Raw genomic sequence first — 19,146 nt, 5'->3', positions numbered from 1 at the left:
GCATGCAGAGCACCCTGAAGCTGGGGGGAGTACAAGTGGTACTAAGGACTGTGCAGAGTTTCCCACTTGATGGGCGGGGACAGCACATGGAACCATCTTAGAGGAATCAACTTCTGAAAGGACGCATCTAGGCCTGAAGGCTCAGTTACCATGACACCCGATTCCTAATAGGTTGTAACTAGAATGGCTCTAGTATCCACTCTCTCCTTGCCACACCTGATGCCACCACCCTAATTCTGATTCCCATAGCCTTTCTCCACCGTTACAGTAACAGATTCCTGACACGTGTCTCCCTGGGTCCATCCTCTTGCTGCAATGCATCTGCCAACTGTTTGATCATCTCGAAAGAACAGCTATGATTACCTAACTTCTTTGCTCAAAAACTCTCAATGGCAACCTGCTCCTTAGCAGATTAAGTACAGACTCCCCAACCCAACAACAACACCCCACTCCTTTACAAGTGCCTTATTGTGCCCCTCGACCAACACACCTCATGCTTTTAGGTTTTGTCAAACTCAACTATGTACCCTGAGGTATGTTTGGACTCTTCTGTTAAAAAGCCTCAGTATTTCAAACACATGAAGAATCAAGGTTTTCCAATTCAGCTAGAAAACACTCCAAAGAACTTGGCTCTCTAATCTCAGATGAAAGGCTGAATCAACATTTCGAATTTTTTCACTTGAATTTCAAAGCACCTGGCAAAATGAAGCTTAAAAACCTGGTAATACCACCACTCCAACCAATTTTTTTTCTCGCCACTACACTCAATATTTTGGACTTATTTTTTCTCAGCTAATATTTAAGTATGTTTTTTCCTTTGAAATTTACATGGAAAAAATACTTGGAATTATTGAGGTTTTCAAAAAATATTACTACATTTACACAGGTAAAAGAAAGCCATTCTGTAGACCTTGGCGGAGGGGTGGGGGGGGGTCTGTATCCTTGGAAGTTGTGAAGAATACGTAATTGCATTCAGAATATCTAAATACAGAGGACATTTCAGAGGATTATGACTAAACAGAAGACTATTGTTCTATATTTTCATGCTCCATTAATAGCAATACTATTTCACAGTTTATGAATAATCTGCAAAGGGAAGGGGCCCTTTTGCTTACCTACTATGTAGTGAAAGAAAAGCACACTTGAAATACTTAAGAAAGTGTCATTTATGTGGAGAAATCCAGAAGACATACCTGTGGTTTCTCTATTCCCGAAAGAATGTCTTGCACCCTCTTTATTTCCAACTCATACTCTGCATGGAAAAAATGGGGGTGGGGGGAGAGAGAAGAAAAACAGTTAATACCATTAGAAGCCAATGAGGTTGTCAAGTTTCTTTCCCAAGAACTGTTCACAAGGGCCGTCATTCAGTCACTTACTTGCCTGCTACCATGAACTTCTGGTACCACAAACACGAGGATGAAAATCAGGAAAGAGATTCTTTGGGGCAGGGATTTCACCGTGATTGCGCTAAGTTGCCACTTTATTGATTTACACAGTCACAAAGTCGTCCAGGTGAACCCTGAGTGCCACCTAACAATTCACTCAGACCAGGGAACAGCAGGCCCTAAGGAGGAGATGGGGAGACCCGTGCAGCTAGAAGCTGAGAGCCATGAGAGATGAGGGTGAAGAGACAGGGGTTCGGTTCATGCAGGGCTGTGAAGTCAGGCTTTTGAGAGCCACGTTTATCCTCAGTTCTACGCACAAGCACTGGAGTGTTTAAGTGGAGGGACTGACACAATCTCATTTTGAATTTAAAAAGACCTGCATGGCTTCTGCATGAAGAATGGACATAGGAAGGAGGGCAAAAGCAGAAAGAGCACTCAGTACACTGCTGCAGTGGTGCAGATGAAGCGTAGAGCTGGCCAGGGCTAGGAATGGTAGTCACCGTGGTGAGAAGAGGACTGGCACAGGCGCTGGAGCGCCGCACAGGACAGGCATGGGTGGGGCAATAAGGACCAAGGATCAAGGCCCAGCCTTAGTTTGGGGCTTGATCAACTGCATAGATGATGGTGTCTTTTAATAAGATGGGGAAATGGGCAGGTTCGGGGGTGGGGCAAGATTTGTTGTAGACATGACACGTGCTTGGAGTAGGGAGGATGGGGTGGGAAGTGTGGCTAAAAAAAAAAAAAGATAAATGACAGAACGTAAATTTAGGCATCTGTTCTGTTAGAAGAAACGTGTGACTATCACAACCTGCTTGATGGAATCTAATTTTCAGTTTACCGATTTAACTGTTAAACCTAGTTTATGAGCTAAATGCGAGAGATAATGTGATTATCGAGACATATGTCCTTGCCCTCAAGGTAGCTCATGTCTAGTGGGAGGAAAAGGAAAGCAAACGTGCAGTGACAATGTCGGTGCTGCAACGCAAAAGACAGGAGTCTGTACGCTCCCCAGGCCGCCATCTAGCTGAGCTCTGTGGACAGACAGGCATTTGGAGGTGAAGGGGGAAGCGGAACTTGGCAGTGAGAGGTCTTACACGCAGCTCTTCACAGGGCTGATCATTCTCATTGCTCAGGTCTAATCTTAGCCACCTTTTCAAAGAATCCCACCTCCACCCCCACCCTGTGAACCAGCCTCACTCCAGTCATTCTCACATCCTACTTATTTCCTATCAGTTATCAAAATCTGAAAGTTAATTCTCTTATCTATTGGTTCCCTTGTTTATTACTTGTCTTTCCTACTCAAATGCAAGCTTCAGGGAAGGCTGAGTTACTACAGGTCTGGAGTAGGCACATTTTTCTGTAAATCACCAGAGGAAGTATTTTATTTAATTATTTTTATCAAAGTCGAGTTGACGTTTTAATTTCAGATACATAGTAGAGTGATTCCACATTTATATACTTTACGAAGTATCACCACGATAAGTCTACTACCCATCTCTGCTACTGCACAAAGTTATTATATCATTAACTGCATTCTCGGTGCTGTGTGTTACATCCCCGTGACTTATTTATTTTATCACTTGAAGTCTGTACCTCTTAATCCCCTTCACCTTTTCCGCCTAGATAGTAAATATTGTAAACTTTGCAGGCTAAAAGTCTTTGTTTTTATAGCCATTTACAAATGTAACAACCATCTTCGCTTGTGGAGCATCCAGGGACAGGCCGCAGAGCGGGCTGCGGCTACTGAGCGCTACTTACTGTGGGACGCGCTCACCGCTCAGCCCAGCGTACCCAGCACAGTTCCTACATTATCAGAGCGCAACAGATACTGGTTGTCTAAATAAATAAACCAAGTCCATATACCTTAAACTTTAAGAAGATCAGTTTTGCATTTTCCCCCATTACATTGTTTAGTAGAACATGTTTACCTTTATTTTGATGAGGTAAAGAAATAAGCTGGTGGCAACATCACATTTTTTTTAAATAACAACTAAAAAAATCATTTACATTTAAAAGATCAAATGCCACATACTCATTTATAATCGTATTTATGTCAAGATATAGATAATGGGTTATACCCAAAAGTCAAAAGTGTGCATACCCTTACATTTTTGAGAAGCTCCTACTAAGAAAACCATAAATACTGTGTGTATATCTCAGAAGTTAATTGTCAGTAAAAACAAGCAAACAAACAAACAAAAAGAAAACCATAAGTTGCAATAAATGAACTGGCTCAGTTATTAAAGACAAAACTTCCTCAATTACCCATTTCCAGAATATGAAAGAGCCTCCAGCTTCACACACACACACACAGCTAGATACATTCAAACAGCTGGAGGAGGTCACTGTTTCCTTCTGCCATGATGGATACACTGCAAATGCCTTAGAAGGACAAGAAGCCAGACTTTGTCTTTGACATAATAAAGGTTTGGACTAGGTTTAGATCACCACCAACTTAACAAAGACAGAAGGGAAAAATTAAAGAGCTCTGCAAAGGAAGAATGCTCAGGATATGTACGAGAGAGAGGGCATGAAAGGAGGGGAAAAAAATCAGAGACGCCTTCCCCTAGCCAGCTTTCAAACACAGATGACCGAAGAAATGGCTATGCATTTGACATAAAAAATGGAAAAAAAATAGGAAAGAAGATTGGATTAGGAGGGGGAAAAAAAATCTGTTTAAAACTGAAAACAATGGGTTACAGGTAAGAGCCAGAAATACAAGTGAAAGGTCCTGACTGAGATAAGAACTTCCAAAGAGGTCATGACCGTCCTTGTCTGTCTGTCTTACTGTAACAATGACACTTTCTGAGCACCTAGGTATGTGCACCTAGGCAGTTAATGCTCCATCACCTTGCTAATCTTTTGCCACTTCCCTTGCAAGATGGACATTCTCTGCTCCATTTTCCGGCAGGAGGCAAGACTGAAGTCTATTGTGCACATCACAGTTACCCTCTCGGGTACTGAGCACAACATCTGCTGTTGTCTTTGTTGAGAGGAAGGAAACAAATAAGGAAACTGAGGCTCAGAAAGCAGATGTGTTTTCCCCAGGACCACACGCCTAGTACATGGTCCCAAAGCAAGTGGGACCGTTGACGGCATCATGAAAAACGAGGCGAGACCTGGGAGTCGCAAGGGAGAGAATGTGGAGACAGAAGAGCAGAGGGTGGGGACCCGTGGGCTCTTTGATGGAGGTGGATGGGAGAAAGTGAAGGCAGCAGCACAGACCCTCTCAGTCCCATGACAAGGTTTGTGTTGTTGGCTTTTTTCCCTAAACTCTGAAAAAGCTGTCAAATTAATGCAGCAAGGGCCATTGGATCTGGGGAAATGGAATGTAAGAAAAGGAAGAATAAGAAAATTGGGTCACAAGTGGAGCCAAACAAAGGATTCTGAGACATCAAAGGTAAAAAGGGCAGGGGGTGGGGAGAGAAAGGTAGTACCAGGACAATCACTACCCTAATTCTCTCAGGAGAAATGCCGTAGCAAAGCCAGACTGGATTCATTTTCTTCTTGCAAGGTTCAAAATTGTGAATATGGAAAGAGAAGAGAAAAATGTATTCACATCACATTTATTCATCAATGCTTTTCCATGTGTGCTGCCACAGACTAAGAGAAAAAAATGTAAATAAATGCCAGGCACACGAATTGCACACACAAGAGTGAAAATAAAATCTGTTTGAGCTAAAGTGACTTACCACACATAAAGTAAACTCTGGTATGAAAGCTAACAGTCTGGTATGAAAATGCCAAATTTCACAAGTCTGCTACCTAAATAACTAAGTTAACTCACACATTGGCCCACCTCTCCTCACACAAGATTTCATTGCCTCAGAGTAGTATATGAATTATGAGCACGCTTTTCATAAACCAGCTTTGGAGCCCTACTATACAGAGGATTTTCTACTTGCTCACATAGTTTTTTATTCTTTGTCTCTCTCATCCTCATATACACACATACCATATTGTGAGAGAGGAGAAAAATAATAGCTAATCCCCTCACAAAAATTAACAAAACAAAAAAGAACAGTTCGGATAATTTGCCTTCTGGATAGCTCTTACATCAAGTTAAAAAGGAAACTCTTTGTTTTTGTTTCCCTTCCCTTTAAGAAATTGGTGGGTGACAACTGAATAAGAGATTGTCCTAGAAAAGGCAGAAATGCAAGGTTCAGGTGCAAGGTTGTAGGGCAGGGTTCTCTTCCTTCATTATCAGGCCTGCCTTCTCCCCTCTGGACTGCAGCACGTAAATTAATCCAGAGGTAAATCTTACAGGCCAACTGTGTATTTTCTTCATGGACTGAAGCTGCCATAAGGTAAGCACACAGATTAAAACTGTTTTTCCACCTTCTTCAATTTTGTTTGCGCCCACCACTGAAGTGGATGGACGTGACAACCCACCTTTTATATTGCTATCTTCTTATTAATAACATTTAAAGCCTCCCCCCACCCCCGGCCCCCAGGGAAGATTGTGCTGATCAGTAAAAAGGGATTACAGCGCACTCTCTGGACAGTGCTCCAGAGAAGGGCATTTTGTTTTGCAGAGAGAAGCACATTTGGGGATAGGTAATTTCTTGAAAAGGAGTTAAGGAAGCCTCTAGTTTCAACATGCCCCAGTGGGCTGAGAACCACCCTATTTGGAAATGCTAAAAATGGGGAACAGGTTATTCAGCTCAGGGACTTATGCCTTTCTTTCCCCTAAAAGCAAATCCCCTCCTAAAAACTCAAGCATTTTTAGCAAAGGAAAGGTTAAAATAAAAGTACACAAGCAAATACATTTTTTTGTTAAAAACAAAACAAAACAAAACAAAAAACCATACCCATAGAGGGAATACGTGTCATGTGGAATTTAAACTTTCCACAAATAATGGTTTTGATGTTTGCTCCAAAAAGAACCGTTACGTTCAGACTGTTTGAATAACTGTAAGACCTAAACTAATTAGAGTATCCCCCTTTATAAACACAGTTTACTTCTTTGGTTTGTTTCACATTTTTGCCTTCTTAGAAAAGAAATACAGCTAGATACTGAGCTGCTAGATATAGACTGTATTTACGGCTGTAACAGCCCCTTCATTCCAGTGGGATGACATCAGCATTATTTCTCTGTAAACCTTCTATCCAGTTCTCATCCACAGGGCTCATTTACAGATATGCCCGGCATCACATAATATGCTTCCTCAGATTTGCCAAGGAGCTGACTTAGCTAATCTCTTTAACAAATCATGTATAATAAAGTAGGGGCGAGCAGCATATGCACCTCTGGTCATGCCCATTCTGGGGATAAGAGGATTAAAATCAATAGCACACACTCAATAAAAAAATGAAATGGACAGAAAGAAATACTTTGGGATAAAAAGAAAAATATGACTCAATAATAAACTAGAGAGCTAGTCAGTGCCTACAAATGCTGATAAGCATGAACAGGGATGAAGGGAGACAGCTTAAGATTGCTTGCGGAATTGCTCTTCCAATCAAAACAGTAAATCAGCTGTCTTCGAGTATTAGGTATGCTGGGGAAAAAAGAGGAATGAATAAATACATACAAAAGTAGCATTAATTACCTAAGAACCTCCATTTAGTGATTATGATCCACAGGTGATGATGTTAAAGGTATGAAATATTAAAAATGTACAAAATCACAAGGAATAAATGTGCAAAATAGAAGAGCAACGCAGTTATTCCCAAAGATACATACTGCAAAAACATCTTCAGAGGTGAATCGTCCTGACGTTAAAAACGCAAAGACAAACACCTCTAGCCACTGAGCTTGTGGTCCATTTAGCTCGTGGTAAGAGGTCACTCTATTAGAAATTCTGTAAACCAGCCAAGGGAATACCAGACTCTCAACACTAACAAGAAAGCAGCAGGCAGGTGAACATATGTTGTGGGAAGCTGCCTTCCAGTCTAGGAAAATATTTTCAAGAGCAGCTTGGATTCCAAACAAATTCTGGAAGCTTAAAGAAAAAAGAGGAGAGATGAATTCCTTTTGCAGGTGGAGTGCAGGGCTGGACAGGAGGGATGGCCAGAGAATGTAAATGGCATAAGGGGGCCTGATTTCCTCTGAGCTTTTGTTGCTATTTCTGGAATTCAGTAGAAAGAATGCTCTTCTTTCCTGACCCAAGATTTGAGCAAAGTCCTACCAGGAACTTGACATTCATCCACCCACAGGCAAAATGGGTCCCTTTAGGCAGAAGCTATATAACACTTTAGGTTATAAGAGGGACAAAACAGCAGTGCTAGGTCTGGATTCGTAAGGGAAAGCGCCAGATATGACACCCTTGTTTACTTCCAGGTCAACTCCGAGTTTCTCTCCCAGCCACCTTCTGTGATGCCAACTAAACTAGATCCTACCTGAAATACTAGGAGATTCTCTATTCATTTCCGTCAAATTCCCTAAGAAAAATACTTATGTTTACTTCACAAGACAGAAATCATATATATGCATGAAACTGGACAAAAGCAACTAGTACTTTTAAGAACATCAAATTAAACAGGGATGAAAAACCCACAAAAATGGATAAAGTATTAGGTAGATATGCTTGCCTGGCAAGCTTGACTCTAGCACCAGTCTTTCCTTTCCTGCCCTCTGCACGTTTGAACCACTTTACTGGCTAGCTGAGCCCTAACCTGTGCCAGATATAGCTCTTTTATTTTGGGGGAAGGCTCAACTCCATGATTATGCTGCAAAAGCTGGTACCCTCCCTGGGTGTGTAACAGGAAGGCAATCGTTTTAAACACAGGATAGAACGACTTACAAAGGTAATTCAAGTTTATACATTTCTTTCTGCACTGGCATCTATAAACATTTCCACAAAATGTTTTTTCATTAAGACTTGGCATGTCACAACGAAAACTTTTCAAGTAGCACAGTCAACACTTTTGCAAGACTGTGTCAACTGACAGGCAGAATCTAGAGAGTACAATTTTGTAACACATGAAGTCTGAAAGACAATTTTAATATTTATACCACCTAGACAGCAAGGTTTGAATAGTTTTTACACCCCCACTTTCTTAAGCGATAGCTCATATGACTAAATTACATGCACTTGGGGATGATTATCGCCAAATAATCTAAGTCTATGGCCAAAGAACCCAGTGAAACTCATCAGCTGATACGGGGATCAAATCCAGAGCTCACTTTATGTGGTCCAAATAACTCACCTCCTGGCACATGGAAAAGTCATTACTATCCATGATCCAACCTACCTCTCCCAGGAAATCTGCAAAGGTTAATGTGAGTAAAGACTCAAATGCATATGGCCGACAGGCAGGTAATGTCAATGAGTGAAAGAAGGTGGGCATATCAGGCAAAAGGGAAGGGTAAGGACTGTGGAAAACTGAAAAAGCCCTCACCCTATCTAAAAAGAACAGCTGCTATGTGTTCAATCCATTATTGATAGGCAGGATCATGGATCGAAGGTTGACAGGTATTGCTATTTTTCCAGAGAATTTGGAAATGAAAATTTTTTTGGAATTTCCTGATTTGTAATTATTTTTATACCTATAGAAAAGTGAAGTAGTACCATGAACACCCATATGCCATTCTCCTGGAATGACCTATGGTTAATGTTTTGCTATACTTGCACGCTTGCATTTTCTCTCTCTATATAAACACACACACCTTTTTTTCAGAACCATTTGAAAGGAAATTGTTGATCTTATGACACTTCACCCCAAAACGACAGCACGCCTTTTCCTAAGAATAAGGACCTTCTTGTTCATAAGAACCACAAGAACATCACAACCGAGAGATGTAACACTGATAGAATAACTACATGCCATATTCAAATTTCCCCCTATTCCAATAACGCCTTTGTTTTTTACCCCAATCCAGGAGCCAAGTAAGGAACACATGTTGCATTCGTTGTCAGGTTTCATTAGTCTCCTTTAATCTAGAACAGAAATCTCCTATATTTTTTGTCTTCCTAAGGTTGCTATTTTTGAAGAGTCTGGACCAGTTTTCCCACAGCATATACCGCTCTCTGGAGTGTGGGGCTATTTCCTCATCATTAAATTCAGGCTGCACATTTTTGGCAAGGATTCTCTCCGGCCGTACTTCCCATTCCGTGACACGAGGACGCACGTGGGGCCAGTTTGAACCTTTCGGTGCTGCTTAGCTCTTAAGACCGCTGGTTACAGGTTTCTGTAACATACTTCTCTGTTGTCAAAGCGCCTTCTCTCCTTTTCGCCGCACGACAATAGTAAACAGTGATGATCTTTGCCAGAAATACTATTATAGTCGTGGTTGCAAGGTGATGATGTTCCTAATTCTATCATTCCTTCTATGTTAATCAGTTCCTTCTCCCACTTTATTAACTCATGGATTTTCATTTTTAAGTTCAATAAAATCTGTAATACTCCAGTCCATCATTCTCGGGGATGCTAACATAGTCCCACATGTAGCCACTGAGAAGCCCTTTCAGTTGTTTTCTGTGCCCCTTTGTCCAGTTCCTTGAGACTTCTATTTTAAACACCCATGAAATATTCTGGTTTAAGATAACTTGGCCAACAGTGAGAAGATGTGCAGCCCACGGGTGAGAGATTTTAGCGACATACAGTAGAATTTATCCAAAATTTTTGGATTTGTCAAAGCCACAATTACCCAAGGATTTTCTTATTTAAGTATGACTAGAAGAGAACAAACATCTAAGTATTTCTGGTTTCTATGTCTTTTAGAAATTAAAAATTAAAACAAAGCAAACCAATAACCCGAGAGCCATCTTAAATGACATTTTAAAACATAGCAAACCTGAACTCTAGAAACTTAAACATGAACTGTGGTAAACTTTAAGTAGAAAAACATAAAACACATTTGGCTCTTCTTGGATTGTGTAATTTCTGCTCATAATTTAATCTGGCCATGTTTCATTTCTTATTTTTCCTAATCAACATTTCTCTTTTAAAAAACAACAAACAGATAATCAAAAGAGACAGCACCATCTGCTGCTCCAATCCAGAAAAGAAAATGGACTGTATGCTAAATGCATCAAACTGAGAAATAAACTAAAATGAAAAGTTAGATTGGGCCACCGAGCAGGAAGTGTTTACATGGGGAGGCTATCTATAAGAGATTTTTCTCCAGAATTGGGACCATTCTCTGAGGACCAGAGCCCTCTACTCTCTTAAAGTTTTTTCATTTTATTCTCCTCAATATCTGTGGTAGAACAGACATCCCACAAAGCCAGAGTCAAAGTGAAAGAAGTCATGAGCTGTTTTCAAGCAAGCTACTCTATGTCACAGTCATATGCACTGATCTTGCTGTCTCATTCAAAGTCTCTTATAAAACTAAATTATTTGGAATTTAAATTATTCAGTTTTCTGCATAAAATAAAGGACTCTTTTGAGTCATGTAGTTGGTATCTCTGTTGTCCAAATGGGCTGCCAGTGTTGTTCAAAATATGACAGTCATAGGCCTTAAGTCTTTGCGTGTGTATTTTAAAAAATGCAGTTACCAGCTCTATACCTTACCAGCCACCTTTCAAAGTCTGCAGATGACAAATCAGTCTCACCTGGTCTCCATCTCCTAACAGCTGAGACATACATACAACCACGGGGCTAGGGGGAGCTCATCACAGGGCAAGAACAGGAGGATGAGCAAAAGCAGCCATTTAGATCATGAACCAAACTGGACAAGAAATAAAAATGCACAAGAGAAAGTATAAAAGATGGCAAAGGGAAAAACAGAAGAGATGAGCCCCCTGCCAAGGGAGGAATGAATGGCAGATAAAGAGATTCAAAATATGGCTCTCAGCAGTTACATTAAATTGACAACTTCTCATCTAGGTAACTGACTCTTAAAACAATCTCTTAGAGATTATAACGGTAACATTTATATTATGAAAGTAAAATGTAAAAGCATAATCTGTGACAACAAACCTGAAGTGACCCAAAGGTGGAAGAACTATACAAACGGTACATACAAGTCTTTCCCCGTCCTGGTCTGGCTGACTCTTCTCACCCGTCATGCCTCTAATGGGAGACGGAGTCTTCCAGGCCGGGTTGCCTCTATCCCCCACCTGAAATGGTGCTCTTTGTAGGATCTCCCCTAATAGCCCATCCTCTTCTTCATATGTAAGTGTTTATCCCACTGCATCTTCCTGTTCACATCCTCCACCTCTCCCCAAATGCTCCAGGTCGGCTTCAGGAGAACAGAAATCGTGTTTGTGCTGAGGGTCTTTGACCTCCCAGTGCCGAGCTCAATGCTTGGCACTGGAACATTTACTGGGTGAATGACGGAATCAATGCTCAGAGAAACACTACCCACAAATGTACACACTGTGCTTTCACGTTCTGAATATGACAAGAACACAATCAACGCCATGGTGGGGAGAGTTATAAGGGAAGACACCTTGATTGATCACAATATTATATTTGAAACACATGATGATAAAACTGTGTTCAAAATCTATAGATCTATATTTTGCATAGAAAACCAGTATATACGTAAAATAAATAAATTCAGTAAGAATCCTAACTTTGGTGTGGATTAGAAATATTTTTCTACAGCCAAAGCTAACAGTCTGCCTTGCGAAAACTCAGTAAAGACATCACACTTGCTGTGATGATAAAAATGCAACTAGTAAGCACGTTACTAATTAAGCAATTGAGAATTCCTGATCTTACTCTGGATGGTATCCTGGAGAAAATGGAACATTTTACCTACTAGTGGTTACTTTTTAATGTGCCCCGTACTAATCTTATTTTAGAACATGAAATCAGAATGCACAAAGTTGTTTTTAGAGGCTAAAATGCCTTGCTTTTGTTTAGCCAAGTTACCGGTAGCTGTTTTCCAGCTTTTCTGTTCCACAATAGGTTTTTTGTGTGCACAAATCATGCATCTCTAAAGAACCATTTGAGATGACTCTATTATGCCTCTTTAGCAATTAATTACTCAGCCAAGTAGGAAAGTTTGACCTGCAATAGTATTTGCAAGTGTCCCTTTTTGCAATCCTAATTCATGCTTCCAATTGCCCTGACTACCCTTTCTCCTTTCCGCCGTGGAGGATGTGACCGTCTGGTTGCCTTTCTTCCCATAATTAACAGTCCTCCAACTGCAACCCCACTGAACGAAAAGGTCAGCATTTTCCATTGAAGAATCTCATTCTCTGCACCGCTCTCTATCCCAGGCCCACAAAGTCCTCCTTGGCTCCACAGCGGACGCAGTCTTTATGGCTCGCCACCTGTGTAGCCAGCAGGCTAGTAGCAGTTTGGTGCTCTGAGCGAAACACTGCCATTGGCCCAAACTTTAACTTCCAAGCAGGAGTCTGTTGACTCTTGAGCAAAAGATTCATACAGATTTCTTTGATCCTGCTGGCAATAAGCAGTTCAACTCACTCTTTCCTGCTGAAAGTTCCCCAATAAACTCCCAAACAATCCTCTACAAGGAACAGTTGAACAAAAAGATGCTCTAAGAGAGAGAAACCGGAATGGAGTGCATACAACAGTTCCATCTCATTCCTCCGCAGTAAAAGATGTTATCTTTTCACTTGCAGATTCACTATAAGGAATGAAAACAGGTGAATTTTAGGTTTTAAAGAAGGTATAATTTTTTTTATTAATGTGTCCATTATGACACAATTTTATTGAAATATTTTGAACACCCAAAGCAATTCAAAGAATTATAAACTATAAGAATATCATTTATAATTAGATAGCCTCTAAAAATCCATGTATTGAAGCCCTAACCCCCAGCACCTCAGAATGTGACTGTCTTTCATAAGGTCTTTTCAGAGGTAATTAAGTTAAAATGAGGTCATCAGGGTGGGACCTAGCCCAATATGACTAATTTATTTTTTAAAAGGATGAAATTTGGACACAGACACATACAGAGGGAAGATGATGTGATGACAGAGGGAAAAGACAGCCATTTACATACAGGTCAAGGAGAGAGACCTGGAATGGATCCTTCCCTCACAGCCCTCAGAAGGAACCGAACCTGCAGACACTTTGATCTCAGACTTCTGGTCTCCAGAACTGTGAGACAAGAAATATCTGTTTAAGCCATGCAGCTTATGGTACTTTGTTTTAGCAGCCCTAGTAATCTAATACATGTATCATACATACGCAAATATATATTTGGTTATCACTTTACCTGTTTACTAGATATGGATCCTACAAACTGAAGGCTTTAAGAATTTGGTCAAGATAACATAGGCAAATCTAAAAGAACCCAGTATTTAGCCAAAGTCTTCTGATTCCCACTCTATTTCTTTTCGGAGGACTTTGAAAACCTCCTCTCATCCTGCCATCTCCTATGTCTAAGAGGAACAAGGACAGAGTGAGGAGAACAATTTTACTTATGAGAGAGAAACAAATCTATCAGCTTGAAGGGCTAGCTAGATCACTTGGTTCAGTACAAAATAATTACACTGGAAGTTAAAATGTGTTTATACTACTGCTTCCCTAAGAGGTCGTATCCAATTACAGAAGGCCAATTTTGAAGTTACAAAAAGAAGCTACTGAAAATCATTTGAAAAGCGGATCCAAAAAAAGACCATTTCCTATGATAATTCTACAGACTATTTTGCGCCAATGCATCAGTAACACAATTTCTTTCCCCGCCCCACGTATAGAAATATATCATTCAGGATGTTTTGAGACTAGAACACTATTATGCAGTAATTGTTTCCAAAACACATGTTATGGTATTTTTGCAGCTGACTGTGGCTTCAGAGAAGCAGCACATTGATAGTTCCAAAAGAACAGAGACTATGTTGGACCATAATCTACAGCTCTTTGCTGTGCGGCACCAGCTGAAATATCTGTGTGTTGTTTTCTTCCTTGTCAGCTAGGACAGAGTGTATCCACACTACTCAACTTATTTATGGCTCCAGCTGTTTTGCTGTATTTTCAGACACTCCACATTCGCTCGAAGTAGAGCAGCCATTTTCCTGAAGTCTTTCAGGAAGGAGGAAGAAGTGCTTGTCTGTATAGTGGACACCAATTCTGTCCTTAGACAAACTAACATCCCCACTCAAGTATAAATCAATACCTTTGTATTGGTAGAATGAAGTTCCTAATTTGACCTTCTTAATAACCACTGAGCAAAAGTCTCACAAATATTTTCCTTTGTGGAGGAAACAACAATCTACCAAAGAAAGTGTGGCCCAGGCCTGTGTTTCTAAGGAGGCTAACAGTTGCTCTGTGCATGCCTAAGGCCCTCATGCCATGAGAAGCCAGAGCAAACAGAGAAGAGGGCCTGGAGGGTGGGGGGCTGTGATTAGGTAGCAGAGCAGTGGAAGGCAGCTGGTCTAGGTGACTTGTCTGACAGCATGCATGACAGAGGACTTTCTAACAGAATGGACACAGAAAGAGCTGAGGAAACTGATTCAAGAGTTTCGTTAAAGCAGCAAGGGGTTGAACTATTTAGTTGTAATTACTGTGCACTAGTCTTCAACATAATGAAATTACACTGCATCATTAGTATTACTGTGAACCAGTCTTCCTTTCTATATTTTGAATGAAATGTAAAGTCTTATTCTCTCTTCCGCATCTACTGAGCTTCTCGTAAGTATATTACTAAATAGTGGTTACTAAAACACAATTGAGTAAGAATATGCGTAACCAGAATTATAAATGATGCCATCTAAGTGAGTGGCCACTCACCACGTACAACAATTAGAGTGTCACATTTGACCAATGGTATATTCCAGCAGGATAAAGTGAAATGAACTAGAGAAAAGGCAAATCGGCTTTGTACAGATTGGGGTTTATAGCTACCTAAGATTGTGAAATTATAAGCATTCCATCTGCTCACCAGCTGTGGTCCCTAATCCTCTTTAATAACTTCAGCCTGCATGACTCCATGAGAATCCTGGCGTCTTCCAAATTTCACTTTACATTAGTTGCCAGGATTGATTTTTAGACACTGGTCTCCAGTAAAAGCCGCATAAAGTTGATTTCACTGGCAGGTGTTAATTTTCAGACGAGTGAAAGGAAGTGGGAAGGGAGACTAAGAATGGGAAGAAAGAAGTTAAAGAGGTTCCAATATCATCATATTGAGGTTTCAGGATGCTATTGTCTCTCGCAAAATCCAAAGGCTCAAATAAAGAACATTCACCTGAAATGTGAAATTAAAAATTCCTGAAAACAAATTATGTCAAGTGTGTCTAGAATGAGGTTATGTCTTCTGCAGTCGTCAGTCATTTTCCCCACTGTAATCCACAACCTCTGCCTTTTAGTCACCAACCAGACACAACGTCCTGGTGCTGTGAACTGTTCCCCATTGTCACAGAGCTCAGCCACTTTTTCCTTAAGGTACTTAAGGCAGTTTCTAGGTAGGTTCCATACAGGTGGTCATGAAAGCTGAGGTCAGCAGCAGAAAAGATGTTCTACCAAAAAAAAATACCCAGATTTTATTCAAGTTACAAGCAGGGCTCATGGTACTATGTTTTTTTACTTTTAAACTCTGAAATATCTTTCCATTCCCCCATCCCACTCTCATATAGTCATTGTAGAAAGAGAAAAAATGATTCCTTTAGGACTCTTGAGCTTGATGACAACCTGGTTTCCAGGCAATCACAGGCTTATAATATCTCCTGTATCATATCTTTATAATATTTCTAGTTCAGACTGCTGAAGGCTTTTGAGAAAACACTGGAATCAGAGGTCTCTGCTTAAACCTAGTGGTGATCTGGACACAAGGGACAATATCCTAACGGCTAGGATTTGCTTCCTATTCAGATGTCTTCTAGTAGCAGAGCAGGCTTACCTCCTCGGCTACATATCACATAGGCTTCCTTTCCTAGAATGCTACTATCAAAATGCTCTCGGAGCTAAGAAGGTAGAGTCCATCCTTATTTCAATATACTATCTGGTGGAGAATGCTTTCATATGTGGATGGAGTCTCCATTACAAGTTCTCAAAGTAGAACCTGTTCTCTCATTCTGTTAGCACTTGGAAGGCAATGAATCCCCATTTTCACTTCGGGCACAGATGAAGTTTAGCTAACTTAAGAACTCCCTCCTAAGAACATGGTGGGTGACCAGTGGAGGTGGCCCTGACTGAAAAAGCCAAGAGGGGACAACGAGCCAACAGTCCCCTGTGCCAGTACAAAGGGGTCAGAAAGTCAGGTTCCACGACATTTCCCTACAATCAGAAAAGAATATGCTCATCTCATCTTTCAACCGAATAAGAGCATAGAAACCACTCTGAATGCCAAAAGTGCTAAGTAATACCAAAGTTATTGTATCATTTTTTAAAGATGCTTTAATAAAAGTGCTAAGAGAATCAGACTACCAAGAGCTGTCATCTGGAAAACATCCCCAAAGTATAGGAGAAATCAATAGTTTGAAACAAAAGGTAGAATCAGTTTCCATATTAAAATCCTGTTTTAATATCCGAAAACGTTTTTATTGCCATGCAGTCAAGAGTACCTGAGTGAAGTCTTAATTCCTGTAAATTACATGAAACTCAATGCGAACTAGATAGGGGAAAATATGAAGTCCAGGGTCTAAGAGTGAGAGCTAAAGGTAGCGGAAATAATAACAGACTGCCAAAAGGGACGCTACAATGACCAAAAGAGGCTAATTCTTTCTGACTAAAAATGGGGGGAGCAGTGATGACAGTTTATTACATTTATTGGACTTCTGTTAGAGGGAAAGGCCTTGATCTGTGGGGATGAAATAGGCTTACCATAAAATTCTTACCTGGCTGTTCAGTTTCTCAAAAAAGCATTTTTGTGCTATGTGCTGTGCAATTCTGGCGTATAAACCCCATAATAAACTATCTGGCAACTCTTTCCAACTGCAATTGGAATTCTGCATTTTAACCCAAGCCTTATAAAATGAAAACTTTAAATAAAAAACAAAATTCAGCAACTCTTATCTAAAAAAGATGTTTGGAAGTCTGTTTGAATGAGCTCTGCACTTGAACTTCTGACTCCAATCTGTTTCCAACACATTCAAGGGGTGAACTCTGGTGGGAAAATACAGACAACATACACATGCATGAACAAACATGATGAGGTTAGCTAGCGGTGGGTGCCATGAAGCATGTTTTTTCAAGGTGATGTGATGGAATGGTTAGGGAAGGCGTTTCTGACTCTGAAGCATTTGGGCTACTCTAGGAAGGATGAGGAGCAAGAGGGCTTCAGAGGCAGAGGAAACAGAAAGAGAAAAGGCCCTCGGGCCGGAAGGGCCTGGAATGTTAGAACACTGCAAAGGAAGCCCATGTGTCTAGAGGCCAAAGAGCTGGAGCAGGGCTGGAAGGAGCTGAGACAGCAGCCAGTGGATGCAGAATGCTGAAAGCTGGGTAGAACCTGCACTTTATGCTGTTTAAAAGGAAAACACAGAGGGTTTTAACAAGATCCCCTGGCTGCTGTGTGGAGAATTAACTGTAAGGGAACCAAAGTTAAAGCAAAGGAAATAGCTCAGGGAATAAAATCTCTATGAAAGTGCGTGTGCGTGAGCGGGGAGAGAGAGAGAGAGAGAGAGAGAGAGAGAGAGAGAGAGAGAGAGAGAGAGAGAGAGAGAGAGATTAAAAAACACTGTATAAGAGAAAGCTCTGTACCTTCTCAATTTTGCTGTGAACCTAAAATTGCTCTCAAAAAAAGATTTAAAAAAACATAAGCACTACAGTAATACTGGAAATTTAGGAAGAGAGTCACATTTAATGAAATGTGTTTTTGATACACAGAAACTTACTTGTTTCACAATAATCAATGTGATTTTCTAGACCTGTAGAAAAGCAAAGACCTGGAGCTTACTTGCTGCACAATCTAAAGAACCCAGAACAGGAAGAAAGTTGTGAATCACAAAATGCACACTTCACTGTAGTCTGAAGTTATCCTTGTTTTGGATGCTGATCAAAGATATACTGTAGTGTAGACTGTACCATCATTCTAGACAGCAGGTAATACCAAAAACATTAAGTCATATTCTCTACATTTAAGATTTCAACATATTTCCATAAATGTTGTGGCTCACCAAAAAAAAAAAAAAATTCTACTAAGTGGAAAACGTATTTCAGTCTCTAGAGCTGTCCTCAAATAGTAAAACAATTTACCAGACATACTTAAATAGTTGCTCCCAAAGTCCTTTATTTTTCTCATTTAAAACTGGTTCCAAAAGGAACTGGCAGGGCATAGTATATGCTGTAAGTGATTGATACTATTATGGAAAAAAACACGTAAGATGCTAAAACTAAAAGCTCATGACGACCGTATGCGTTCAAGTTAAATGGCTTAGACAGACTTAATGCTTTAAATTCAGTGAAAATAAGATCGGAGAAGCTATTCTAGAGAAGTAACACAGTGTGATCCCCTCCCAGGTTCTCTTCCCCCTTAGTAAGGTCCTAGCAATACTGCAAGAGTTGACTATATGACTGAACTGGTACATCTGATACAGCTTGAATCTGGCTACAGGGAAGACTGATCTGCTGGACTGGCACTTTATCTTCCATTTCTCAATTTCCCATTTACATACTTATCACGGCATCTGTACCTGCTGCCTTCTGTCCTATATCATCTTGTATAATTTTTTTTTAAAATAAATTTTATAGGGGAATGTTGGGGAACAGTGCATTTCTCCAGGGCCCATCAGCTCCAAGTCGTTGTCCTTCAATCTAGTTGCAGACAGTGCAGCTCAGCTCATTGTCTTCACTCTAGTTGAGGAGGGTGCATCTCACTGGCCCATGTGGGAATCGAACCAGCAACCCTGTTGTTCAGAGTTCGTGCTCTAACCAACTAAGCCATCCGGCTGCCCTCATCTTGTATCATCTTGGTTCATACTGTATAATTCAGCGGAGTTCTCATGTTTGGCTAAACTTTTCT

General features: G+C 40.5%; 1 protein-coding gene across 2 annotated transcripts in view; it reads right to left on the bottom strand.

Annotated features, from left to right (window-relative positions):
• Positions 1-19,146, bottom strand: part of FNDC3B (fibronectin type III domain containing 3B) — a 320,977-nt gene that overhangs the window by 95,324 nt on the left and 206,507 nt on the right. For both annotated transcript variants that reach the window (XM_019735100.3, XM_019735095.3), the window contains exon 7: positions 1,194-1,252. In XM_019735100.3, the coding sequence (XP_019590659.3) occupies positions 1,194-1,252 (59 nt within the window). The remainder of the gene's footprint in view (positions 1-1,193; positions 1,253-19,146) is intronic.

Source organism: Rhinolophus sinicus, chromosome 17 (genome assembly GCF_057876585.1).
Source record: "Rhinolophus sinicus isolate RSI-liver-muscle chromosome 17, RSI-T2T, whole genome shotgun sequence".
Taxonomy (NCBI): Eukaryota; Metazoa; Chordata; class Mammalia; order Chiroptera; family Rhinolophidae; genus Rhinolophus; species Rhinolophus sinicus.
The sequence above is the reverse complement of the archived record's forward strand: the minus strand, read 5'-3'. Positions and strand labels throughout refer to the sequence as shown.